We start from the raw sequence: 27,238 nt of genomic DNA, 5'->3' as shown, positions 1-27,238 counted from the left end.
AGAAACAACCCAAATGTCCATCAGCTGGTGAATGGATATGCAGACTATGTTATATCCATACAGTAGAATACTTTGCAACCCTAAAAACGTCCGAACTAGTGACATACAGATACTGTCAGCAGATCCTGAGACTGTTATGACAAGTGAAAGAAGGAAGACACAAAAGACTGTATACTCTGTGGTTCTATTTATAGGAATTCAAGAAAAGACAAAATTTATATGGTCAAAACCAGATCAGTCGTTGTCGGGTTGGGGAGAGGAGAGTGTGTGCAGAGGGGTACACGGGGATATTTTACACTGATGAAAATGTTCTAGGTTTTGATGGTGGTGGTGATTGTAGCATTTATATCTATACAGATAGATGGATTTATCAAAACTCATCAAATTGCTCCCTATAAATTTTAATTATACTCCAGCTTGGTTGGTTGAATTATAACTCTTAGTTCCAAAACTCAGTTTTTGTTTTAATTAAATACAAATGTCAAGGCATTTTTTTTTTTTTAGCATGAACAGACTTTGACACCAGACAAGGTATGTTATGTTACTGTGCAACTAGGTAGGAAAGTTTCTCAGATACGGAAGCAAAAATGGGTGTTGGAGATATGAGGAGCTTTCTTAAATGTACATTGTCTGTACTTGGTCCAGGTGCAGTCAGTAGGAATATTCTGGTATCATCCCAGTGCTTGCTATGGGAGAATGTTTAACTGAAACTCTGGCTCCTCCCTCCAGCTTCTGCTTCACATTTGCCATGACCTGACGTTGGCAGTGCTGAGCCAGCAAGTGGCCTCCTGGGACGCAGCTGTGGAAGCCCTGCTTCGGGCTGTGGTCCGGAGCTACGACTCGGGAAACTTCACCATCATGCAGGAAGTGCACTCAGCCTTTCTTCCTGAGGGTAAATGACCCCCACTTCTGCTGGGGCATGCCTACTAATGGATGATAAAACCACCACCAGTGGTGTGGCACTAGCACGACATACATCACTGAAAGATAGAGACCAGCCAGCTAGGTCATTTAGCACCAAGTTTGAATTCTCTTACCCAAGCTCCTTAAGAGGTAGCCAGAATGACTGAGCTGTCTTCCTTTACCTGGCCCTACCTGCCTTATCTACCACACTGTCGTCTATAAATTCTCCTACTCAGTTTGAGAGAAATAGTAATGTGTTCACCAGTCAGTTAAGAATGGAAAAGCTCATGGGGTGCTTGGCTGGCTCAGTTGGAGGAGCAGGCAACTCTTGATCTCAGGATTATAACTTTGAGCCCCACACTGGGTGTAGAGAAACATTTAAAACAAACGAATGAATTTTAAAAAAATAGAGAAGTACAGCAGAAAGATATTCTTTGAGCTGCATAGTCACTAAACTAAATCACTGTGATTTTTCAGAAACATAGTGGGATACTAGCCCCCCCCCCCAGAGCTTTCATAGGAGGATGGGTTATTTTTCTATAACGCTTTGACACATAGACTACAGCAACAAGAATACTGTCCTAGGTCACAAGATGTTTAGCTCTGGTTGACTTTTGGTGAAGGGCATGTGGTCCCATGGATCACAGCTGTCCTTTATTGAGATCCTCTCCGTGGGTGATAGCAAATGTAAGGGGAGGGGCCAGATTTCTAGCAGATAAAGAAACACACAACCCTAAATCCTTTTCTTCTTCTAGGCTGTGACCATCTAAAGCACAAACTGGGTGAACCTCAGTCCCTCATCACACCAGCTTTCAAAAGTTTGGAGGCCTTTTTTATTTATGGACATCTGTATGAATTTTGGTGGTCTCTCTCCAGGCATTGCCCCAAATCCAGTGTTTGGGTAAGAGCTGCTCACAGAAGGACAGCCTCTGTTGAGCAAAGCCAGCAGATAAACAATGCCACCCCTGAAGAAACGGACTCCGGAGATTCTCAGCCAGAGCCAAACAGGCCTCCAGAATTAGATGTGAGACTCACAGAAGAAAGCAAGCAAATGCTAATCACTTGTAAAGAGCTCTTTTCAGAAAAGCACGCCAGTCTCCAAAACTCACAGAGAACCGTTGCTGAAGTCCAAGAGACCTTGGCAGAAATGATCCGCCAACACCAGAAGAGTCAAGTCTGTAAATCTACAACAAACGGTCCTGATAAGAATGAATCTGAGCAGGCAGCAGAACAGTCCCTTTCTAGTCCTCAGAATGAGTGGTAAGTAATGAGTCGGTATAAGGTGGAATTGGAAATACCCTGCTGAGTTCCCACATCATCATCAGATAAAAATCAGCACATGATGAGCCTGATGAGGTCACTTGCCAGCACCATAATGTAGCATGCACCAGCCTCGGAGTCCAACCTGGGGTTCTAATCCTGGCTCTACCGAGTGACCTCAGGCAAGATTCTTAATGTTCCTGAGCTTTCGTTCCCTCATCTATAATTGGGATTACCTACTCCTACCTCGCTTGTTGGGGCAATTAAATGAAATCAAGAATAATGTCAGTAACAGTAGGACAGACAATAAAATCCTACCTTTGAGCAAAAAGTAGATTCCCCCCCCCAAAAAAAAATTAACCAATTAAAATGGGGAGTTGAATTATCACGTCATTAATGAAAACCAGTTTTTCAACCATTCTGTGCTATCCCAGAAAATACACAAAAAGGGTAGCGTACAAAAGTGCATGCTGAATTGAGAAAATCCCAAGTGATCAGAATGCTGTAGCACCCTCATTTCTTTTGAACACAGGGGACAGGTGGATGACAGGGGCTAATCACCAATCACTGTAAAGCTCATCTGCACTGTTACAGGGCCTTCTGCCTTGGGCATTTGTAGTGATTAACAGTTACTGATTGGTTATTATACTGAGTGCCTTTTACATAGACAGTCTCCCAAGCAAGACTTAAAACATAGTAATTAGTACCATTAATAAACTGATAAGTGATACTTGTATTAGTAACTGAAAAAAAATTAATTGCTGTATAAACACTTATACATTTATTGCTGTATAAACACTCCGATGGGCTGGGGGGGGAGGCTCCCACTGAAATCTTGAGTCAGAGTTTTAAGTCACTTCTCCAGTAAGCCACCACATTCTAGGCAGCGTTAGGCTTGGTTTTATTAACAAGAAAAACACTAAAAAGTTCTCCAGCCCTGCAGCTCTTAACCTCTGAATCACATGACTCCTTTAACAAGCTTAAGACACTCTTCACAGAAAAAATGTGCATCCGTACACCTACGATTAGGAGCCCCAGCTATGTCTGTTCCCCCAGAGAAATCCAGGCTTTCTGCACTTAGCTGCAGAACTGAATCCCCTTGAGGTCCTAAACTTTCATTAGAGCTAAGTGTCTAAGAAGTGGGGATTTGGAAAATAGTGAGGAATGGTATTGCATTTTGAAAACTTAACATCACATTAAATTCCCTCCTCTTGACCTCTATATTAAAGATAAGAGATTAAGAGATAAGACCCAGATGACAAAAGAATTTTACTTATAGGATAAGTTAAAAGTTATGTGGGGCAACGCATATGACTTACACTTGTTTTTATTATTACTAGTAAAGAAGAAAAAAATCAGCCACTTTCTCTGCCTGAATTAACCAAAAGGCTTACAGAGGCAAATGAGAAAATAGCTAAATTTCCTGAGAGTGTTAAGGTAAGATTTATAACAGTTCACTTGGTAAAACATGATTTTTTATATTATCACTTGACTATACCAAATTATTTAAGGTCATCTGATTCTCTGTACCATTTCTGAAGTCTCTTCACATCTGTATATGCTTAAAAGTTTAGGATCTCATTGTGTCTGGTTAACTAAAATGTTTTGTGAGAATAGGATTATTGACAACACAAGCAAATTTTATACCTCATTCTTTAGCAAAATGGAACAAATTTTGGAATTGGAAGGTAAAATAAAAATTGGTACCATGTATTTGATAACTTATAGATGGACTGGGTGTATTTGAATGTGGCCGTGCCATTAAAGGAGAACCATGATTTAAATTAATTAAATAGGGCTCTAGAGACAGATTCTTTCATTTGAGAAAGGATATCCCAGTTTTGATTATCCTCTAACCTTAGAGTAACTGATGAAGAGCCTTATAAGGGAAATGGCTCAGTCATGCCGGAGAAGTATCACTAGATGAGACTGAATTGCTGGTGCCTCTAAGCAGGTATATGTGGCTCTTTTGTAAATGCTTCCTTCCCGTGTCATCTTTCAGATCTGGCCCTTCCCCGATGTGCTGGAGTGCTGCCTTATCCTGCTTCACATTGGGTCCCAGTGTCCTGGCAGCGTGACCCAAGACATGCAGCAACAGGCCCAAGAACTCCTTCAGAAATACGGCAACACTAAAGTTTACAAAAGATACTGCGAGACCTTCTGCACGTGAATTTTCAAGGACCTCTAAGAAAACTGTGCCAAATTCAAAACCTGTGACACCCTTCATCTCTACAGTTATACCATGCCAGACATTCACACTCATCCCTAGGTGTTTTTGCAGTGATCGAAGTAATACAAATGAGGGTCAAGTTTGAATGGACTCTGTTCTACCTTACACATCGTGGAATCAGACTTTGGACTCAACTGTGGTTTCCTCCTGGAGCAAGGATCATGAAAAGCCAGCAGTAGGTTTTCAGAATTAACACCTGCAGTGTGATCGTTGGTCAACTCTAAAGCCTTATGTAGGTTTCACCCAAAGAGGAGAAACTTTTTAATTACCCAAAGTGTTATGTTCTTAAACACAAGCTACCTTTATAAATACTTCACCTGATGGTAAACATGTCATTCTTGTTGGAGACAGAATTGCTACATTTTATGCCTTGGTATCATTCTTCTTACTTTTTTGTTAATATGAGTTCTCCCCTTCTGTTCTTTCGAAGACTTCACTTAGAATGTGAAATAGGCCTTTACCCATCATGTTGACTCTACCATCCATCTGAACTTTAGATCAAAAATTTGGTTTTATTGTTTTTTGTCACTGCTTATTTGAACAAATCATTTACTAAAGCATTAGAAGAACAAATAACTAAAACAATGTGTCTTATCCCTTCAGTTTTATAAAATGAAATGGTGATCAAAAGAGCTCAGGAAGAAATTACTGTTTCAGTGGCTTGCAATCTTTTCTGGATCACAGGACCCTTTGAGAATCAAAACCACAGACAGTCTTTGAAGAAAAATTAATAATTCTGCATATATAACTTTTGGATCAGTATGTAACTTTTGGATCAGTGGACTCCAAATTCAGCATAATGGGATCCTATATACTACTTAATTATAAAACCTGTTCATTCCCCCCCCTCCATTACTGAGCATCCTCTTGAACAATGTCAGAAAGAGATGTTTCTGTAATATCCCAGTTGCTGGGGCATAAAAATCAGATAGTTTGGTGTAAGGGTGGGAGGGAACACTCTTTCCCAATAGTATAACTATCTTCTTTTGGGATTCATTGTGAAAACTTTTCTGCTTGAGTGTCCGGTTTATTTTTCAATTATTTTCTAAGTTGGGATTGTTGTGGCAGCAAGAATAAAATTCATTAACAGAAACTCTTGGAAGGAAAGAGTTTAAGAGACCATTATTTAAAGATCTGACTGACCAGAGGTTCTGTTTGTTTTAATTAGACCTAGCTGCTTTAGGGTGCCTGGCTGGCGCAGTGGGTTAATAAGCCTCTGCCTTCAGCTCAGGTCATGATCCCAGGGTCCTAGGATGGAGGCCCACATCGTGCTCTCTGCTCAGCCTCTCTGCCTACTTGTTGATCTCTCTCTCTCTCTCTCTCTCTCAAATAAATAAATAAAATCTTTTTTAAAAAAAATAAATTAGACCTAGCTTTAGAATTTAAAAATGCTAAACCCCAAAAAACAAATATTGTAGAACTTAGATCCTCATGATTCTTTACACAGTTACTTGAACTTGAGGAAGAAGATGCATTGTTACTAGGGATAGAAAATCTTGGTTGCAAAGATTATACACAGGCATGGCTATGTGGAGAAGTAGATACCAGCTCTACAATCTTCACTGAAATGAACAAATGCTTCACTTGCAGAGACAGAAAAATATTTATTCCCTTCCACTTAAAGAACAGTATCATTAAACTAGAAACTCTGAACTTCTTCACAGTTTATCAGAACCATCATCTGCGCTTGGAGGAATCATACACACTCCTCAGTTACTGCTATAGTAAGAACAAGAGTTACTACTAGACAACTAAGCAATGAAACTACTCAGAACAGAAGTGACAAGATTCCATTTCCTCCCAAATTCTTTCCCATATTAGATAATGTAGTTAAGCCACTTCCAATTTGAATAGATGGTTTTCCTTTCTATCTCCCTAATTATCAGAACCACAAAGAGCCAAAGCACTGAGGAGGTGACTCAAGCTAAGTAGATACCAATAGGCAAATGAAGAATTAGTGTTGTTCCTTTACCCAATCCAAACCTTCTAATACAAACCACCACCTCATTAATCAGATGATTGCTCTCACATCCCACTGCCTCTCAATCTGCTCTTATTACTGATTCTCCATTCTTCATATACCAATGACAAGTCCAAATTACAAATCAAATCTTATCAACTTCCTGTTTAAAAAAATTATTTCACTACTGTCCCATTGTAAGTGGAATAAAATTATTTCAGCACTTCCCCATTGTTAGTGGGAAAAAGATCACCTTGCAGGGCTTCCAGGGCCCTGCCCGATACTAGCATTTACCTCTTAGCCTCTTTTTACACACTTCACCTTGTTTCTAGATTCCACCCACACTGGTCTCTTAGGCTGTGGGAACCCACTCGTTTTTCTTGTCATCTCGGTAGTTTTTACCCATGTTGTTCTCTTGCCTGGTCCACTCTTTACCCATCTCTTATATCTCAGCTTAAGTGTTCCTTCTCAAGAGACTGCCCCTCAACCTCAACCTAAAGGACATCAGTGTCTTATACTTGACAGGTCACAAATTGTACTTTTGTGAATTAAGTACTCTTTGGCTACACAGACTGTAAACTCCAGTGAGGGTAGAGATTTTGTCTTCCATGTGCTTTTTTATCCCTAGCTCCTATTTACAGTATCTAGAAGGTGTACAGTGGAAACTTATGGAATAAGTTAGGAAATTGAAAGAATATTAACAGCTTAGATTTAAGACTCAAACTGAGCTCATTCATACTGGCACTAGCTGACAATTAGGCTTGTAGTTGATAGTCAGCCTTACTAGTTACCAGAAGACAAATTTAATAACTTTTGGCAATTTATGTGGAGGGGCTTGAATTTACCCATAATTAGCATTCTCTGGTTACCCTCTACAGGACCATCCCTCCTTTCTGAGCATAACCATTAACAAAGTCCTACATGTGCTCATATATATGTATACAAAGTTCTTGCCAATTCTACTAGAGGTGTGCCCTTTCTTTAGCAACACTTTAATGAACTGTCTCATCCCTCCCATGCAATGACCAAATCCCCGGCTCAACAATGAGTTAATTCAACCATTCATCTCAACATTTCTCCTGACATACAAATCTGTCAACTGTGGCAAAGATAAATTCCCTATCTGAATCTAAATTTAGGACATCTGGGGGTGTCTTGATGATAAAGTGTATGCTTTCAGCTCGTCATGGTCTCAGGGTCCTAGGATGGAGCTCTGCATCGGGCCCCGTGCTAAGCAGTTAGTCTTTCTTCCTCTACTCCCCTCCCCAACACTCATCCATACTCTCACTCCCTCAAATAAAATCTCCTCTTTTTTAAAGATTTTATTTATTTGATAGATAGCAAGAGCTGAACACAAACGGGGAGAGGGAGAAGCAGCCTTCCTGAGAAGCAGGAAGCCTGATACGGGGCTCGATCCCAATAAATAAATTTAGGCCATCTGTACAGGCCCCACAATCACCAGCATGCCAAAGAACTTGGCTGAGAATCTCTTCCTGTACGTGAACATCCCAATGAAAACTTAGATCTGCTCGTATACCACACTTCTTAAAACTCCTTGTTTTATGCCAGCTGAAAGGGTGGGAAATAGTCTGGAGCCAGTGCTACAATACCAGAAGTTCAGTTTGTTTTAAAAATCCACTAATTAAAAAGCTAATCCACCAAATGTAATGGAGTGGTCCCAGGACAGAATTAAAACTAGTTTTCCTATTAAGGAAAAGACAATCAGTCGGGGCTTGTGAAGTGAGGAGACAATTCCATTTACACAGTTAGCCATTAAAAACTTTCTACAGGGATGCCTGGGTGGCTCAGTCGCTCAAGTGTCTGCCTTTGGGTCAAGTCATGATCCCAGGGTCTCAGGATGGAGCCCTGCTTCTCCCTTTCCCTCTACCCCTGGTTCATGGTCTCTTTTCTTTGACTCACACTCTCTCAAATAAATAAATAAAATCTTTAAAGAGCAACTTCCAAGAAAGTGAGACATTTTATATGCAAGCCAACTTGTGGGATATGGAGACAAGAGTTTGGGGGCAGGTGAGATGCTTCTAATCACTGATTGCAAACAGCTATCTTCTACAGTGAGCAATTAATAGCAATGAAAGATCAAACCTTCATGCCAGTGGTTAAAAAGAAATCTTTATTTTACAAAATTAAAAACATAAATAATATTTACAAGCATCTTAAATACCAGCTTATAATACTTGACATTTTTGAATCATGTGAAATTGAGTTTTCCATAAGCTTTTAAAATGTAAGAATATTCATCCACTTCAGTGAGTTACCAGTTTTCATATTTCAAAGGGGTTTTTGGTTTTTCTAAATTGTCCATACTGTAGTCATTCAAAAAACAATATAATGTACTTTTTAAATGACTAGTTTAAGGAGAAAAAAAAAAATCACAGTCCTGAGCTTCCTACCCCAGTTGTGGGATATTACTCCAAGAGAACTCTAACCAAATTCCTTACTGCCCTGTTTACATGTACCACTATTAACTTTTCAAAGACTCACATTCCTGGTACTCACATAATCAGTCTCCCTAACTTCTCCTCAGGTTTGCCAAAAGGAAAAGCAGGGAGAACAAAGAGACGTGGAAAAATACAAAAGACCATGTGAAATCGCATTACTGAAAATACAAGAGTTATGGTCCAAAATTCTGATCTTAATTCGTTCAGGAACAAATATAGGATATTTTATTATATTAAGACTTAAAATGATTGCAAATGATAGACATGTGACAGCAAATCTCAGTGGCACAATGGAACACAGACTTAAAGACACATAAAGTGGTTAACTTAATACCCATTATCAATTCTGGAGTTCCTCATGAATAAAGGGTAAACAGATTCAGAAGAATTTTGTTTTTAATAAAAGTTTTCATTATCTGGTCTTCAAAATTTCAGCACTGAGTAATTCATTTCCACATAATAGCATATAATGAAAGACTAACAAAGTGTGAGGAAAGCAAGGACTAGAGAAAGGTTCAAAAAAAAAAAAAAGAAGGAAAAGACATCTATAAACCAATTCACAAAACACCCATTTTGTTCCACTTTCCCTGGAAACCCTCAGCTCAGCTGAGAATCCCATCAAAAAGTCTTCATCCTCAGAGAGCAGCAAGACTTAAAAAAAAAAAGGATGACAACAGATAAAGAGTTATATATATATTTTACTAGTCTTTCTGACTTGTCCTGGATATTTAAAAAGGTGTCAAATGAGCCATGGATGCTGGTGGCAGGAAGCAACTGGAGGCAGGCTTGGGGATGAGGAATAGGGAAGACTTGTTTACAAATTCAGAGTCAACTCCCCTCTTCTGGATCTAAAATAAAGACACCTTTTGTCTTCAATACAACAAAAGTCTTTCAACGCGGATGGTAAGTACAGTTTGCTCAAAAGAAGCGTTTTCTCTTGGGGAGGAAGGGAAGTACACAGTCAGCAGAGAAGCACCACTCTGGGATCAGGCCCGCCCTACAGAGCCTCGACACCATCACTGTTGCATGTTGTTGATGATAGCCAGAATGCTCATCTTCTCCTGGGCAGAGTCCACATCCTCATTCTGCTTCTGGGCCACTCCTGTGCCTAGGCCATAGAGCCGCCCACAGTATTTGGCATCATCAATACTGTCCTCAAAAAACAACTGCGGGATAGGACAGAGAACCCATGGTGAGAATCCCGCCAGGAGTTATGCCAAGTCTCAACACTACTACGTCAGCACCTCCCAGCCGTCTCCAAGCCCTGACGATCTACCCAACTAGGAAGTAACTTCATAAAGAAAGGCTCCAAGTCTCTCCTCTTACATAGTCTTTTCATGCTCCCTTCTTAATATATAGGCTCTCCTTTCTGAGCAGACTTCGACTCTCCAAGAGATCTTCTACTGCCAGGATCTGTGGGCTGCTGCCACTGTTTAGTACAACCATCTCCATCTCCTCCCTTCTCTTTAACAAGCAGTGCAGTGCTTAGGAGCTTGGGCTCTACACTCTGTGTGATCTTCCAACTCTCCTTCAGCCACAGTTCCCTATCTAGAAAATGGGCCAATAGGAGGCCTTTACAAGTGAGAGAGTGAATATTACACACTTTGGTAGGGTACCTCAACCCTGGCCCTACTGGGCAGAGCAATTCCTTGTTGGGGGTGGGGTAGGGGTGGTGGCATAAAGGGAGCTGTCCAGTGTACTGTAGTACTGAAGAATGTTTAGCAATGTCCCTGGCTGGTAAAGGGCCACCCCTCTGCTTCTCCAGACTGTGACAACCAAAAATGTCTCCAGCCATTGCCTAAGCAACCTCGGGGGAGCATGCCACCAGCTTTGTTCTTCTTTCTCAGGACTTCTATAGTTCCACACAAATTATAAGATCATTGTTCTACTTCTGTGAAAAATGCCACTGGAATTTTGATAGAGACTGCACCGAATCTGTAAGACTGCTTTGGGAAGTACAGACATTTTCAGAATATATATTCTTCCAGGGGCGCCTGGATGGCTCAGTTGGTTAAGCATGTGCTTTCAGCTCAGGTCATGATCCCAGGGTCCTGGGACTCCGCCCTACGTTGGGCTCCCTGCTCAGTCAGGAGTTTCCTTCTCCCTCTCTCTCTCTCAAATGGATAAAATCTTTTTTTTAAAAAAATGGATATTAATTCTTCCAATTCATGAACCCTAAGTATCTTTCCATTTATTTGTGTCTTCTTCTGTTTCTTTCATCAATGCCTTATAATATTCAGGTACAGGTCTTTTATCTTCTTGGTTAAAGTGGTTCCTAGGTACTTTATTGTTTTTGATGCAGTTGTAAATGGGATTCTTTCTTAACTTCTTTCTGACAGCTCATTATTAATATACAGAAACACAAGGTATTTGTATACTGATTTTGTATCTTGAAATTTTACTGAATTCATTTACTCTAAGAGCTTCTTGGTGGACTCTTTTGAGTTTTCTATATATGATATCATGCCATCTGAAAACAGTGAGTTTTACTTCCTCCGTTTTAATCTGGATCCCCTGTATTTCTTGTGCTTGCCTAATTACTCTGGCTAGGACTTCCAATACTATGTTGAATAAAAGTGGAAAGAATGGGCATGCTTATGTTGTTCCTGATTTTAGAGGAAAACCTTTCAGCTTATCATGGAATATGCTGGTTGCAGACATTTGACAACTCACAGAACGTAAGCATAAAATAAGTGAGTGTACAAATGTGTCCACATTAGAGAAATCAGAAGAAAAGCAAATTACAACAAGAATGAGAACTGCAGGGGCCCCTGGGTGGCTCAGTGGGTTAAAGCCTCTGCCTTCGGCTCAGGTCATGATCCCAGGGTCCTGGGATCAAGCCCCGCATCAGGCTTCTGCTCAGCAGGGAGCCTGCTTCCTCCTCTCTCTCTCTGCCTGCTTCTCTGCCTACTTGTGATCTCTGTCTGTCAAATAAATAAATAAAATCTTTAAAAAAAAAAGAATGAGAACTGCAAAGAACACCAAGTATATGTCTAGGCTTGAATAAGCTGAGGGAGCCTCCACTTCAGGATAACTTTGCCTCCCAAACTGCATATAATATACTGAACATTAACAAACAAACAAAACAACTACTTTCAAAGTGATCAACTTCCATCAGAACTATAAATTTTCAACAAATCTCAGCCCACAAAGATAACCCACCTCCCTTACCTCTTTCATCCTGAAGAACGCCATTCCTGTCAGCAGCGAGTCTGAGCCTGCCTGGTGTTGCCTTCCAATTCTCTGCAAATCCAACTGATCAGCAACTTCCTGAAGACCACCCTGCAAATGTAAAGAAAACAGAGTATTTCAGACGCACCCCTCCTCTACTGAATCAACAAGTCCACTTTTTAGTTTAATTCTTTTGGTGATGACAAGTGGGAACAGGTCATTTACTAAGGCCTTACCCCAGCAATATCCCCTTTTTAACCCTCCAAAAAATACACTGTGTTATATTTCACTTTTCATTCCTTCCTTTTACATATCATTAATTTTATCAGACCTCTCCCCCATTTTAAAGTCCTAATGGCTATAAAACAAGATTGAGGAAATAGTAAATACCAATCCAATTCTAGACAGAAAATCTCTTATGTCAACAACTTACTAGGGTGCTGAGTTCTTGAACTATCTAGGGTTAAGAACCTCTGAGTCTGGTACACTACAGACCCCATCCCTAACAAACTACATACACACCTCATGCCGCCAACTATTTCACTAGGTTTGTGAGCCCTACGTGACAAATGCCTCCCCCAGAATAAGAGAAGCAGAGGGCTCCCTTCATCCCCAGATTAAATACATTCACCACACAAATCCCTGTGCCAATCAGCTCTACATACACCCACTTCAGTACAATGCTGGCACCCAGAAGGCACTGAAGAATGCGTAAGGAGCAATAAATAATAATAGTAATTTAATTTCTAAAAATAGTTATAAAGCAAAATGACAAGCCTGTTTTGTCTTTTTTGTTGCTATTTATGTTAAGAAAAATATTGTGTACCTTAAGATTTTTGCAGCTCTTCATCAGGTATTTCACATCATAAATGGATGGGAAAAAAAGGTTCAGAATATGAAAGAATTCATGTTCCTCTTCTGGCAAACGAGAATCCGTAAGTAACTTTACCATGTAGCCAAAATCATAGCCACTACAGAAGAGAATGAGGCAATGAGCTGAAAAAGCAGCAATTACCAGGCCCCCAAGTTCAACTGCTTTATTTCTCAAAACTTAATGGTGCTACCTTGTAACTTTCAGTTTTCCATAATCTATCCTACTGTAATCTGAACTTTCCCTCAAATACCAACAAACCAGACTAAGATGAGAGACTTACAAGAGAACCCAAGGGGTTACAAATGTGGGTTTTATTCATCATAAACTATAGGCCAGCCACTTACAGGACAAGAAAAAGATGATCAAGTGCTTTGATCCTCCCCACCCTCCATCCTTCCACCTGGAATGTACCTACTGATAGCCAGCCACATGACAGAGCCCAGTACTGTGTGAAACAAACCAGTATAAGCTCCAAAGTCTTTTTTGAAACACTGAAACATGGTTAAGTTACCATCTACTCCGTAACTGCCAATAGGTAGTTTAAAAAAAAAAAATAGCCAATAGAACTACAGCAATAACTTAAGAATGCAATTTCCTATTTCCAAAGCAAGGGAAATACACATTAACTGGGACTGACCTATGAAACGAAAGCCATTTGACGTTGTCACAGAGAACCACCCCTGATGTCATAAGCAGCTCTGCAAAGTGCAATGTGTCAATCCCTTCCTCTTCATGCTTCTGAAATTGCAGTCCAGAGTTAGCGAGGAGATCTATGGAATCCTGGGAGTACATGTCCTCTCTAAAAAAGAAGGTATTCACTTCTTAATCTAAGAGAAGTAGAGGGCAGCAATATTAACATCACCTTGTAATTACAGAATGAGTATTCTTGAAATGCTTTCATAATTTAGTAACAGATCAAATCATTCTTTCCAGTATTCCAGCAAGCATGCAAAGTAGATAATCTCATCTCTGTGGCTGATAGAAAAGTGAGACTTTCCCCCACAAAATAAATGTCTTAATTATAAAAGACCCACATTTCTCCCATTATTTATAGAAAAAGAGAATCAACCAATACAAAAATACCAGAAAACTTTTTAAAATGTCCTTGTAATATTATATCATAGAAACAACTGCTAATAACTCAGTTTATATATCCTTGAAGGCTATTTTCTCTACATACACATACACAACTCCAGTCTTATATCTACATAGCACAGACCATCTTTCCAGACCAATGCTCAGAGATATACCACATCCTTTGCAACTCTGGCATAATATTCCCCTGCAAAGATACACCCATCAATTTAAACAGAGGAATATTCATAATACCACATATCACAACAGTAGGAAAATAAATTATGTAACTCCTTTCCCACTAGATTTCACTGTTATTTCACTTCTTCTTCACATAAACTTAGGACAAACAACTAGGAAAAGAAAAATGCAATCTTAATTTTTTTCCTATTAAATTAAAACCAGTGTTGAATCATTCTGTTTTCTTTCACCTAAAATAAGCATTGTTTTAAACACACACATAAACTCTTACACTAACAAACTCTTATTTTCCTTTGTGTATTAATTACCATTAAGGCATAAATAACAGGCTTTGAAAATGGACTGGGGAAAAAACGTAATTAAAGGAGAGATCCAGATCATCTCCCCAAATTATTCCTGAAACTGAAATCTCCAAAGCAGATGAACAATCAAAAAATTATTCCTGAGCTATCAAATGCTCCTGGTGCTGTTAAATAAAGCAGTACTTGAGTACTGTGACCCAATCAGAATTACACTAAAACTACCTCATATAATTAGCAAAATGATAGTCTCCCCAAAATTCTCCCCTCAAAAAATTACATCTTCCCAGGGCACCTGAGTGGCTTTCAGTTAAGCATTCAACTTCTTATTTCGGCTCCAGCCATGATCTCAGGGTCTGAAATCAAGCCTGACATCAGACTATGCACTAACTCCAGACTCCCTCTATTCCTCCCCAATCCTCCCCCGCACTCACAAGCACACTTTCTCATGTGCTCACTCTCTTAAAAAAAAAAAAAAAAAAAATTACATCGTCATCAAAAAATTAAAAACAGAACTACCAAATGATCCAGCAATCCCACTTCTGGGTCTATATCCCAGAAGAATGAAAAGCGCAGTCATGAATGCGTTTGCACATCCGTGTTTATAGCAGCACTACTCCCAACAGTCAAGAGGTGGAAATAACTTAATGTCCATCAGTGAATGAACAGATAAAAATATGTGTTCTAGGGGGCCTGGGTGGCTCACTGGGTTAAGCCTCTGCATTCGGCTCGGGTCATGATCTCAGGGTCCTGGAATCAAGCCCCACGTTGGGCTCTCAGCTCAGTGGGGAGCCTGCTTCCCCCTCTCTCTGCCACTGCTCTGCCTACTTGTGATATCTGTATATCCAATAATAAATAAAGTCTTAAAAAAAAATGTGGTCTACTATACAACAGAATATTATTCAGTCTTTGCTATAGTCTATGCCACAACATGGATGAACCTTAAGGATATCATGCTATGTGAAATACACCAGTCACAAAATGACAAGTATTTTATGTTTCCACTTATATGAGGGAGCTAAAATATTCAAATTCATAGAAACAGAAAGCAGTATGGTGGTTCATCAAGATCTGGGGAAGAAGAAAAAATTGTTTAATGGGTAGAGAGTGCCAGATTTGAAGATGAGAAAGTTCTGGGGGTCTGCTTCACAACAACGCAAACATACTTCAACACTACTGAAGTGTGGACTTAAAAACGGTTGAGATGGTAAATTTTGTGTTTTTTACCACCCTTTTAAAACATCAAAATTCCCTTCAGTTTCAATTACCCTTAATTAACATCAAGTCCTTATTTCCTTTTTTCTTCTATTATGAAAGATAATAATAATCCTGTTTTACACATAAGGAAGGTAAAATTACTAACCCCAAATGACCCAGCTAAAAATGGCAGAACTGCAATTTATCTCCTAACTAGAGAATTAACTTTTTCATTTTGAAAAGACTTATTGAGTATGTATTTACTCATTTAAAGTATACACTTCTGGGATATCTGGGTGGCTCAGTTAGTTAGGCATCTGCCTTCGGCTCAGGTCATGATCCCAGGTCCTAGGATCAAGCCCTGCATCGCACTCCCTGCTCAGCGGAGAACCTGCTTCTCCCTCTACCTGCCCCTCTACCTATGATTTCTCTCTCTCTTTCTCCCTCTCTCTCTCTTTCTCGGATAAATAAATAAACCCTTTAAAAAAGAAAATCAAGTAGGGACACCTGGGTGGCTCAGTCCTTGAGCATCCGCCTTCGGCTCAAGTCATGATCCCAAGGTCCTGGGACTGAACAGGCTTCCCTGCTCATCGGAAAGCCTGCTTCTCCCTCTCCCCCTCTCCCTGCTTGTATTCACTTTCTTGCTTTCTCTGTCAAATAAAAAAAAAAAAAATCTTAAAAAAATAAATATAAATAAATAAATAAATAACGTATGCACTTCAGGGTGTCTGGGAGGCAGTCAGTTAAATGACTGACTCTTGATTTCGGCTCAGGTCATGATCTCAGGGTCATGAGATGTGTCAGGTTCTACTCTCTACAGAGTCTGCTTGTGACTTTTTCCCTCTTCTGCTACCCCTCCACCCCCAACTCTATACTCTGTCTCTCAAATAAATCTTTTTTAAAAACTTAAAAAATAAAGTATGCAATTTAATCACCTTTAGTATTTTCAGAATTGTGCAACAACCACCACAGTCAATTATAAACCATTTCATCACCTCAAAAACAAAACCCATACCCATTATGCAATCAATCCCCAGTACCCCATAATCTCACCACCACCTACACCCTGGACAACCACTAAACCTATTCTAACTCTATCAGTTTGCCTATTTTGAACATTTCCTATAAAAATAATCCTATAATAAGTGGTTTTTTGTTTCTCGCTTCTTTTCCTTAGCATGTTTTCAAAGCACATCAATGTACAACATATATTACTACCTCTTTCCTTTTACTGTCCAAAAACATAGTATGGATATACCATATTTATTTTATCCATTCATCAGTTCACAGACATTTGGACTGTTTCCACTTTGGCACCTTTATAAATAATGCTGTTATGAATACTCCCATACAAGTTTTTATATAAAAGTGTGTTTTCATTTCTCTTGGGTATATGCCTAGAAGTGGAATTGCTGGGTCACATGGTAACTCTACGTTTAACCTTTTGATAAACTGCCTATTTTCCAAAGAGGCTACATCATTTTACTTTCCCAACAGCAATATAACAAGGCTTTTAATTTCTGTACACCCTTACGAACATTTGTTGTGTCTTTTTTATTACAGCCATCTAATGGGTATAAAGTGGTATCTCACTGTAGTTTTGATTTGCATTTCCCTCATGACTAGTGATGGTGACCATCTTTTGATGGGTTTATTAGCCATATCTATATGTTCTTGGGAGAAATGTCTATTCAGATCTAATGCCCATTTTCAACTGGATTATCTTTTTATTGTTGCCCTATAAGAGTTCTTTAAGAGGGACTTTACTTTCTGAGATTCCTTATTCCATTGTCTACTTGACTGCTGTGTCCAATCCTTATTTGGTTTCAATGGAAATAAAACTTCATATTAATAAAAAGTCAGAAATCGCAGTCTGCACAAATGTGGTAGATCTAAGAATAACACTGAGAAATGTTTCAGACACTTACGTAAGGTTAAATTTGAAGTTGAACTGCCAAGTGTTGATTCCAGAAGGATATTCTCCCTTTTCATTTGTGAATGTAAGGCCCAGCTGGATAATTTTTAGAAGGTCAACATTACACCGTAAAAGCTGATACTGGTAATCTATGGAACTACGAAATTCACCAATTGGTCGTACCACAACACCTGGAAATTCTGTGTCCTAGAAAAGTAAAAGGTCTCTCATCATAAGGTTTCACAAAAGGATGCTGAGAATTGGTAATTCATAAATAAAAATTTTATCTTAATTTATAAAAGTTATGTGACAAGACCCAAGCTTGGGCACAAGTATTAAAATACTAATCTCATTGATACCTACACAAGGAGTACTAGAATCATTAAGTTTTGGGCAGCAAATTGGAAATTCTAGGCAGGATGTGAGTAAGAACAGATGATAACTATAGATTAAGAACATTCTATATTCATATACAGTGAATTTTTAAAAGTTTAGATTTAAGGATGCCTGTGTGGCTCAGTACGTTAAACCGCTGCCTTCAGCTAACGTCATGATCTCAGGGTCCTGGGATCAAGCCCCAGTTCAGGCTCTCTGCTCAGTGGGGAGCCTGCTTCTCTCTCATGCTCCCTCTGTGCACTCACTCCCTCTCTAATAAATAAATAAAATCTTTAAAAAAAAAAAAGTTTTGTTTGAGAACATGTATAAATAAAAATACAAATATAGGGAAAGGAAATAGCTATTCAGAAGAAAACAATAGCTACATTTACCGTGAGTAAAAAGCCTGGAACAAGATCACAGACAGTTTTAAATATGAGGCTAAAGACTTACTGCTTATGAGTAATGCAGATTAGAGCAAACTAGACAGTACATGCCTCCTCTAGAAGAGGCCCTCAATATCACCATGACACACATCTGCCTCTCCAGCCACTCAAAAACACAGAAGAATGTGGATCCTGTAATGCCAGATCTTCCCATTTTTTTCCAGAGATGTCAGAAATCTGGACTTTAAAAGAGATCTCTTAATTATTACATGGTGATAGTTAATTTTTAAAAACCATTTTTAAACACTGTCAAATTCACCCTATCTGCAGGACAGGACAGACCTGCCCTATGGACTGACATAATTTCTGCCTTAAAAACAATGAAACACAAAGTAACATTACAAAAAAAAAAAAAAAAAACCTAAGATATTATAGGTTACATCCCTCTCAGACACACTGGCTACCATGTTTTATAAAAGCATCACAACCTTCCACCAAGTTTAATTTACCATGGGTTAGTATAATCCTTTCTTTCAAAATCTCACATTGAACATTCCCTAAGTCCATAGTAGAAGGTGAGTCAAACAGAGCAGAGCTCTTTACCATAGCAATATAACTGTAACTGAGCACAATTTCTCGGATCTTCCTCATCTCTTCTTCTAGATTGCTGGCCCAGACTTCACAGATAACTTGGCTATTCTCCACAAGTGCTGCAGGCATCTTGAAGAAACTTGGTAAGTCACTTTCAGCTGACTCTGTAAGAGGGTAAGCCGTTGGTTGATCTGATCTAGATTCAAAAACATATTTTGAAATCACACAAATTTCACTGGGATAATGTCAACAAAACAAAGATTTAAAAAAAAATCACTTCATCAGTTTAAGCTAAAACATTAAGACAATTTACATTCATTCTTCAGTTTATATGGTGGGGAAATTTGCCTTTGTCAAGACAAAGACACACAGACACACACACACACATTTCTTTAACCCAAAGAAACTATAATTAAGAAATCTGAAGAAACTGGGGTGCCTGGCTGGCTCAGTTGGTATAGCATGTGACTCGTGATCTCAGGGTTATAAGTTTCAGACCCATGCTGGATGTAGAGATTACTTAAAAATAAAATCTTTTAAAAAAAGGAAAGAAATAAATCTGAAGAAACTTTTGCCCAAGCTGCCCTTTAGCACAGAAGTGAAACCATTACCTTAAATCAGTATTTGAGTCCTTTTCAGACTATCTAAAGATTAAAATAGGCCCTAAACTCTCACATGTAAGTGTTAACAACTACATTGTGAATATGGTCATGGGACTCCTCCCTCTGCCCCCGATAAAAGGGGAAATTCTTTTTCTCCACAATCCAAAAGTCATATATAAACTAAAGACAATTAAGTAACTTAATATAGTGCCTCTTTAGATCTGTGCAAATAGATCATGAAGTGAGGGATTTAAGTGGTAAAAACCAACCCCACTTGCTAATTTGAAACTTTAACCACCAGAATGAAAGAATTGGAATTATTAGTGTCTACTTTTAAACACATAATAATAGAAAGAAACTAAGCCATTCAACAAAAGGAACAGAGAAGATGGCAAGTATAAATAATTCAACTAGAAAGCATAATATGAGTTTAGTGCATATTCTGGGAGGAAACTATGGAGGGGCACAGTATTCTGCAAGATAAAACTCAACATGATTCAGCTTCAGAGTAATGCTGTTATTATAATAATGAGATGCTTAGTTACAAAAAGACCAAAAGGAGCTTATCATAATGGCCTTTATTTATAAAGGTGAACCCACCACATGCACCCTCAACGTAAGAGTGGGCTCCAGTACACAGATATATATTCAAAGGAAAATTCCTAGAAATAGTAAAATGAATCTTTGCTTCCTACTTTCAAGACAGGCAGATGCCAATGATAAGAATCTAGATCAAAACAAAACTGTCATCCTCAAATGTCATCATTTCTCTGAGAAAATTCTGAGAAACTGATCTTTTGGTTTGTCAGCAACCCTGAAAGATCCCATTTATTTAAGTACCCAACACTTTAACAGATGTTTCTCTGGAATTATAATATACTGACTATAATTACTCTGAAACTGAAGGAGACAGTGGTTAAATTCCTAACAAATATGGGTGGATACTTCTCAAAAACAGAATCCATTTCTTCTCATTTCAGTCCTGTACATGATGGGCTTGCAAATGAATAAAAACATCCAACAAGGGCAAAAGTTCAAACTGGGTATGGAATAAATCCCACGATATAATCATAATTAAGAAAATGTTAGGACTCTGATTAGATTATAAACTGTGTTTAAGATTTTCCTCTGCAAGAGGGCACAAAGCCATTTCTATGCCCATTAATGTTAAATCAGTACCACTCCACTTCCTTATTTTTCTAACTTAAACAATGCATTTCCTTTTTGGTGTCATTTCAAGCACTACCATAAACTACTTTAGAGGAAGTGGGTATGACTGTGAAGACATTTCCATAAAAGCAAAGCACCAAAAAGGACCCAAGCAAAAAAATGCCTTAGGTCTCAAAGCAGAAAAAAGCAGGCTTATAAAGAAGACAATTGGGTATTTACACTAAATTCTTAGAACCAGGCTCCCTAGTAAAGCAGCTCTTAAGGTTATGTCAAAAGAACTCAGGAAATATCCTGAAGAGGCTCCCTCTGGTCGAAGAAAGATATATAAAAGATAAACATATATAAAAGATTATAGGGGGGCCTGGGTAGCTCAGTGGGTTAAAGCCTCTGCCTTCGGCTCAGGTCATGATCCCAGAGTCCTGGGATCAGGCCCTACATCGGGTTCTCTGCTCAGCAGGGAGCCTGCTTCCCTCTCTCTCTCTGCCTGCCTCTCTGTCTACTTGCGATCTCTGTCAAATAAATAAATAAAATCTTAAAAAAAAAAAAAGATTATAATAAACACCATTATGAATAGTTACTACAATCAATGTCTTCAAACTTCTAAGACAGTGCACTATGAACTCATGGATTTTTTTTTAAGATTTTATTTATTTATTTATTTTAAGATTTTTTATTTATTTATTTGACAGAGAGAGAAATCCTAAAGGAAAGTTTCCTTTAATAGAAGTTATAAAGCGAGGCGCCTGGGTGGCTCAGTGGTTTGGGCTGCTGCCTTCGGCTTGGGTCATGATCTCAGGGTCCTGGGATCGAGCCCCGCATCGGGCTCTCTGCTCCGCAGGAAGCCTGCTTCCCTCTCCCTCTCTCTCTCTGCCTGCCTCTCTGCCTACTTGTGATCTCTGTCTGTCAAATAAATAAATAAAATCTTAAAAAAAAAAAAATAGAAGTTATAAAGCTAACGAATACAGAATGATAGATTATCAGTTTTGTGGATCCTGAAGAATTCACAGATCTGGGCAATAATCATACTGGCATCCATATGGAATATTCAGAAAAGGGAAATCTATAAAGGCAGAAAGTAGACTATAGCAATGGAATGGGAACAGACATTAACCGTAAATGGCATGAGGTTATCTTACCGAGGTGAGGGAAAGGTTACCAAACTCAACTACCTGATTACTGCACAACTCCATAAATCTACTAAAAATCTCTGTACTCTAGTTTTACAGTACTTAAATTATACTTCAATAAAGTTGTTAAAATATCACAATGGCTGTAATAACCACAGAAAGAGACAACTAGGTATTATGTGCCTCCTGACAGAACACATCACCACTATGAATTACATGGGTCAAAAAAAAAAAAATCTAACTTGAGGGGTGCCTGGTTGGCTCAGTCAGTTAAGTGTTCCACTCTTGATTTCGGCTCAGGTCATGATCTCAGGGTCCTGGCATCCAACCCTGCAGCAGGCTCTGTGCTCATCAGGAATTCTACTTGGGATTCTCTGCCTTTCCCTCTGTTCTCACTCGCTCCCCTGCCTCATGCCCCATGTGCTCACGCTATCTCTCTAAAATAAATAAAATATTTTTTTAAAAAATCTAACTTGAATCTGATCAAACCTCTAGACCAATTTACAGGAAATAAAGAGGACAGAGTAACATGTTAAATGACACAATAGGAAGGCAATCAGCAAAATCCAGAAACTACTGTGGGAAACTACAGGAAAACCCAGCTTCTTCAACAACTGCAAGAAATAAAAATAAAAGACTCTCAATAGACTTATCAATCAATCAAAATTTACAGACCCTAAATAGATCTTTAAACTGTTAGAATTTTTTTTTTAAAGTGACATTTTCAAGACAAAAGTCTGAACAATGGCTGATTTTGGTTTATTGGATGGGGGTTTTGCTTTTCTTTTTGGTGTTACATTATCATGGGTTTTTTAAAAAAGAGTCCTTATCTTTTAGAGATAATGTGACACGGATATAGGTGGGCAAGACATGAAATGTGGAGTTCTATTTCAAAATTAACAATGGAGAAAACTTACAACTTTGTACAATTCCTTCCTCTACATTTTACAGATAAGTGAAATTCAGAGACATAAGTTTTATTTTTTTTTTTAAGATTTTTATTTATTTGACAGAGACAGTGAGAGAAGGAACACAAGCAGGAGAATGGAAAAGAGAGAAGCAGCCTTCCCACTGAGCAGAGTCCCATCCAGGGCTTGATCCCAGAACTCTGGGACCATGTCCTGAGCCAAAGGCAGAGACTTAAAGAACAAGCCATCACCCAGGAGCCCCAGAGACATTAATTTGAAAAGGCACTATCATGATTCCATTTCCAAGAAAAATTTTTTAAAAAGCTAAGCAAGGGGTGCCTGGGTGGCTCAGTGAGTTAAAGCCTCTGCCTTCGGCTGGGGTCATGATCCCAGGGTCCTGGGATGGAGCTGCGCATGGGGCTCTCTGCTCAGCCCCTCTCTGTCAATACCTGCCTCTCTGCCTACTTGTGATCTCTGTCTGTCAAATAAATAAATAAAATCTTAAAATATGTGTGTGTATATATATACATATAAAATATGTACATGTACATATAAAATATACACATATTTTATATACATATTTTATATATGTATATATATAAATGCATGTGTGTGTATATACATATAAAATATATATTAAAAAAAAAAAAAAACCTGGGGCACCTGGGTGGCTCAGTGGGTTAGGCCTCTGCCTTCAGCTCAGGTCATGCTCTCAGGGTCCTGGGATCAAGCCACATGTCGGGCTCTTTGCTTGGCAGGGAGCCTGCTTCCCCCTGTCTCTGCCTACTTGTGATCTCTCTCTCTCTTGTCAAATAAATGAATAAAATCTAAAAAAATAAATAATTAAATAAATAAATAAATAAACTAAGCCATGGGTGCCTGGGTGGCTCAACCAGTTGGGCGTCTGCCTTTGGCTCAGGTCCTGATCCCAAAGTCCTGGGATCAAGCACCATACTGTCATCTGTCGCTGCTCAGCAAGGAGTTTGCTTCTCCCTCTCCCTCTCCCCCTCTTGCAGCTTGTGCACTCTCTCTCTCCTAAATAAAACCTTAAAAAAACAAAAATCTAAGCTACTTTCAAAAAGCTAACCCTTGTTACACGTATGTAATAAATATGGAACACAAGTACAGACCACTGGCAAAAATATGTAAGACATCCTCACACCAAACCCTCATCTAGGAAAATTGTCAGGAAATTGCTTGCAATTTCAAAATGTAGTGCCACTCAAAAATTTAAAAGGAATCACATTATGCACATTTAGCTTAGCATAAACTACTAAATATGCTAGGCAAAAAGGAGAGAAATAATAAATGATACCAGTTTTGCCTGCCACTTTCCACTCAGTGAGCACAGGCTCCAGAAGAATCACGAACACACTGTTCTCCTTAGTTATTCTTTCTCCTTTTAAGCCTCTTAGTGCCAGCTGCGCACAGTACACTTCACAATACGAAGGGACTACCCCATTCAAATATGTTTATGTGTGCAATAAAGCCCCTAAAGGCAAGCTAATTAATTACCTGAGTTGCAACCAGAGAAACAGTAACAAGTTTGAAAGTTGAAGGAAACACTGTGCTAGAATTACTGAGAAACAGAATGTCTATCTATAACTTTAAACCTTCCTAAGGAATTTTTAAGGATAACTATGATCACATGCAAAGTTTCCCTCACAGGCTGACATTAAACCTTGACTCCCACTTGAGTTACTCCACTCTATGACAATCTGACTACCACACCAGCTACTCCTCTATATGAAAGCAAAAAACAAGTACTGATACCCATACTGGAGGAGTTACTCCACTGTATGAAAATCTGACTACCACACGAGCTACCCTACTCCACTCCATACGAAAGCAAAAAACAAGCACTGATACCTGCTGTTTCGACTGTTCAAGAAGAAAAGATCACACACAGGAATTACTAAGGTCCCTGCCTTGTGCTGATCTGCAGTAAAATCTGTGCAGATCGCTCTTGCTAACCTATAGTGTAAACTCCAAAACAAAGCTCCTATTTACCCAGGAAAGCTCTAAAGTGCAACGACGAATAAAGCCAACTGAAAGCCTTCTCTGCAAGCAATCCAGAGTACCAGGTCTTGCTTAGGAAAAGAAAGTTGGGGTTTTCCGGGGTTTTTTTTTTTTTAAAGTTTAAGCCTAAGGATGCAAGGAAACAACATCACTTCCCCATTCCGAGAACTGAACAAAGGCTTTGCCGCGCAATGATAAAATGGAAAAGGAAGTAGGAGCAAGTTAGAAGAAATGGCACAGCAGCTTGAAAGAGGGTCCTCTCTATACATCGTCGCGGCGGCCCTCGCCGTCCTCCATCACTCCCGCCCCCAAAACAGTGTCCAAGCACAACTACCATGGACTGAACCGCAGTTCAACCAGTTCTTTAAAACCAACCATGCGGTCCAGGCCTCCAGAGCAATAACTATGGTTCATAAACACAGAACGGCAAGGAAAAGTTGTGGGGCCAAAAGAACCGAGAAGCGAGAGGCCCGGAAGGATCCAAATTCAGGTCCTCCTCCTTACACAGCCTCCTATCATCATTCTCTTCCCGTTCTCGATCACCCTTCCTCTCCAAACAACACTCATCCCGCCCCTTCCCTTGTAGCCACCTTTATTTCCCCCGAAGAAAAGACATTACTATTGTAGGCTTTCAGGCCAGAAAGACCTACATTCGGACCCATGCCACCAACTAGCTGCGTGGCTTTGCATAAGTTACTTAAGCCCTCCGGTGCCTCAGTTTTCCTATCTTGTAAAATGGGTTCAATAACATACACCTCGGAGAACTGTAGTGGAGGATAAAAAAATGAAGCATATAAAGTGCTTTATATAAAGTCCTGGCACATAACACTAGAATATTATTACTGTGTGCTAGTGATTGGTATTATTACCACTATTCGATGGGCCTCTTTCTCTTCTTACACCCCCTTCCCCTCACTCACGCCCCCATTCCCCTTCTTCCCACAGGTCCCCGATGGCCTCCTACACTCTCATCTCACGCTCCTCTCCGGTAAGCGCAAGCCCGCTTACCCTGAGTAGCTGGGCCCGCAAAGCGCAGGCTTGCGGGCTGGCGGGTAGAGTCCCCCGGGAGCGGCGGGAGCGGCGGCGGCGGCAGCGGCCCCTGACCCGGCGCTCTTTTCCTGCCCCGGATCTGCTCCGGGAATCGAGCGGGCCAGCGAGATGGGCGCCCTCGTGCCCAGAGCGGCCTTACGCACTGCCCACCTAAAAACCTGGCCGAACCACTCTACCCATTGGATCCTCCCGACTCGCCTGCTCCTTTATCGTCACTCCAGACACGCGCGCGCGCGCGCGCACCTGGTCAAGCCTGCTCCACCCCTTTTGCGCGCCCCGGAGACTCTGTGCGTGTTCAACCAACCCGAGCTCGCGGGAGAAACGCGCAGGCGCAAATCCAAGAGGGCGCCCGGAAAGCAGAGAGGCGGGGCGGCCTCGCCAGACGCAAGCGGAACGCGACCGGTGCTCGGCTCAGTTCAGTTCGCAACAACACACAGTTTCGGTTCTCCTTCCGCGCGCCCAAAGGAGGGGCGTGTCCTAGAACAAGCCCCCGCTTGGGGGCGTGGTCGAGACCCAAAGGCCGAGGATGGGGCGTGGAACTTCAGACCAAATCCCTCAAACTGTAACGTCCTCGCCACCCTGCTTTGATGGGCCGTTAAAGTCGTTGACGGGAGAGGATCCTCACCCCCTTCCCTGTACTAATGCAGCTCCCTGGACCCCTCACTTACAAAACGTTTATCTCTCGGCTTCCTTTCTGGCAGACAATTGGTTGGGGGTGGGGCAGCACCCCAAACCGAGTCTGGGTGACGTCCGGCGAGGCCCGCCTCCCTCCTGTCGGCCTCACAGAGAAGGCGAGCAGCGTTACCACAGCAACCGGCCCGCCGGGGCCTGCTCGACTTACAAAGAAGACGCGGCCTCGGGTGGGGAAGGAGCCCGGCCTCTGAGGAGCTCGGGGGCGGCGGGCGCTAGGAAGGCGCTGCACGTTTTCCTTGCGAGAGCCCTGGGCTTGGGCTGGGCTTAGGAGCCCCTGGAGCCTCCATCCGTTCCCGCGATCCTCTGAATCCTGCGTGGACAGAGGGCGGTTTGCCAGCGCCTGTCCTCGGCAGCATTTGAGCCGGGCAGCCTCGGCCGCAGCGGGGCCTCGCGTTGTCCCGCAGTGACGAAGAGGACAAAGCACTGACTTCCCGCACGCAGCTCTCTATCCTCTCCCGCGAGAGCGCCACGCTGTCTGCGACAGGTGCGGGTCGGCCCAAAGCAGCGGTCTAGCCATACCCTAGGTGCCTTCGCTTGAAGGGGACTGTTGGTAGCTGGATAGCAAATATCCAAGCTACTAGACCTCCTTGTTTTTAAACGTTGCCTCCTAAGGGGATTTTGAAAAATCCTGCCTCCATTTCCAAGGCTGGAGGCAGAGCAGGCCTTCAGTGGCAATTTCACGGGATTCCCAATATTTATCCTCTGGGGAGATGAACTCCCACCTCCCCTCCGCAGAGTAGAGCATCAGGTTTCTGAACCCCACTCTCCTTCTCC

General features: G+C 40.6%; 2 protein-coding genes across 10 annotated transcripts in view; one reads left to right on the top strand and one right to left on the bottom strand.

Annotated features, from left to right (window-relative positions):
- The window catches only part of GEMIN5 (gem nuclear organelle associated protein 5), a 43,146-nt gene extending 37,437 nt beyond the window's left edge, over window positions 1-5,709 (top strand). For all 5 annotated transcript variants that reach the window (XM_059417234.1, XM_059417233.1, XM_059417232.1 and 2 more), the window contains 4 exons: window positions 730-892; window positions 1,659-2,163; window positions 3,504-3,600; window positions 4,166-5,709. In XM_059417234.1, coding sequence (XP_059273217.1) covers window positions 730-892; window positions 1,659-2,163; window positions 3,504-3,600; window positions 4,166-4,333 — 933 coding nt within the window. In that variant the 3' untranslated portion in view covers window positions 4,334-5,709. The remainder of the gene's footprint in view (window positions 1-729; window positions 893-1,658; window positions 2,164-3,503; window positions 3,601-4,165) is intronic.
- A 2,752-nt stretch (window positions 5,710-8,461) lies between these two features.
- On the bottom strand, window positions 8,462-27,238 carry CNOT8 (CCR4-NOT transcription complex subunit 8). Of its 5 annotated transcripts, none has more exons than XM_059417227.1 (7): window positions 26,613-27,238; window positions 18,908-19,091; window positions 17,557-17,750; window positions 13,495-13,656; window positions 12,810-12,954; window positions 11,984-12,094; window positions 8,462-9,978 (listed from the first exon to the last, which is right to left on the bottom strand). In XM_059417227.1, the coding sequence occupies exons 2-7, from the start codon at window positions 19,022-19,024 to the stop codon at window positions 9,829-9,831; spliced, it is 879 nt and encodes a 292-aa protein (XP_059273210.1). In that variant the 5' UTR covers window positions 19,025-19,091; window positions 26,613-27,238; the 3' UTR covers window positions 8,462-9,828. The 5 variants fall into 5 exon arrangements, with proteins under 5 accessions (XP_059273210.1, XP_059273211.1, XP_059273212.1 ...); XM_059417228.1 differs by lacking the exon at window positions 26,613-27,238 and adding an exon at window positions 26,440-26,578; XM_059417229.1 differs by lacking the exon at window positions 26,613-27,238 and adding an exon at window positions 26,076-26,174.

Source organism: Mustela nigripes, chromosome 12 (genome assembly GCF_022355385.1).
Source record: "Mustela nigripes isolate SB6536 chromosome 12, MUSNIG.SB6536, whole genome shotgun sequence".
Lineage (NCBI taxonomy): Eukaryota > Metazoa > Chordata > Mammalia > Carnivora > Mustelidae > Mustela > Mustela nigripes.
This window is presented reverse-complemented; position numbering and strand designations above follow the sequence as displayed.

Excerpts from the sequence above, each read along its gene's own strand:
- CNOT8 (XM_059417227.1), bottom strand. The coding sequence starts at position 19,024 with ATGCCTGCAGCACTTGTGGAGAATAGCCAAGTTATCTGTGAAGTCTGG. Across the intron at positions 12,095-12,809 it reads AGAGCTGCAAAAATCTTAAG|GGTGGTCTTCAGGAAGTTGC; the intron begins GTACACAATATT and ends TTACATTTGCAG. Across the intron at positions 9,979-11,983 it reads CGTTCTTCAGGATGAAAGAG|TTGTTTTTTGAGGACAGTAT; the intron begins GTAAGGGAGGTG and ends CCTATCCCGCAG.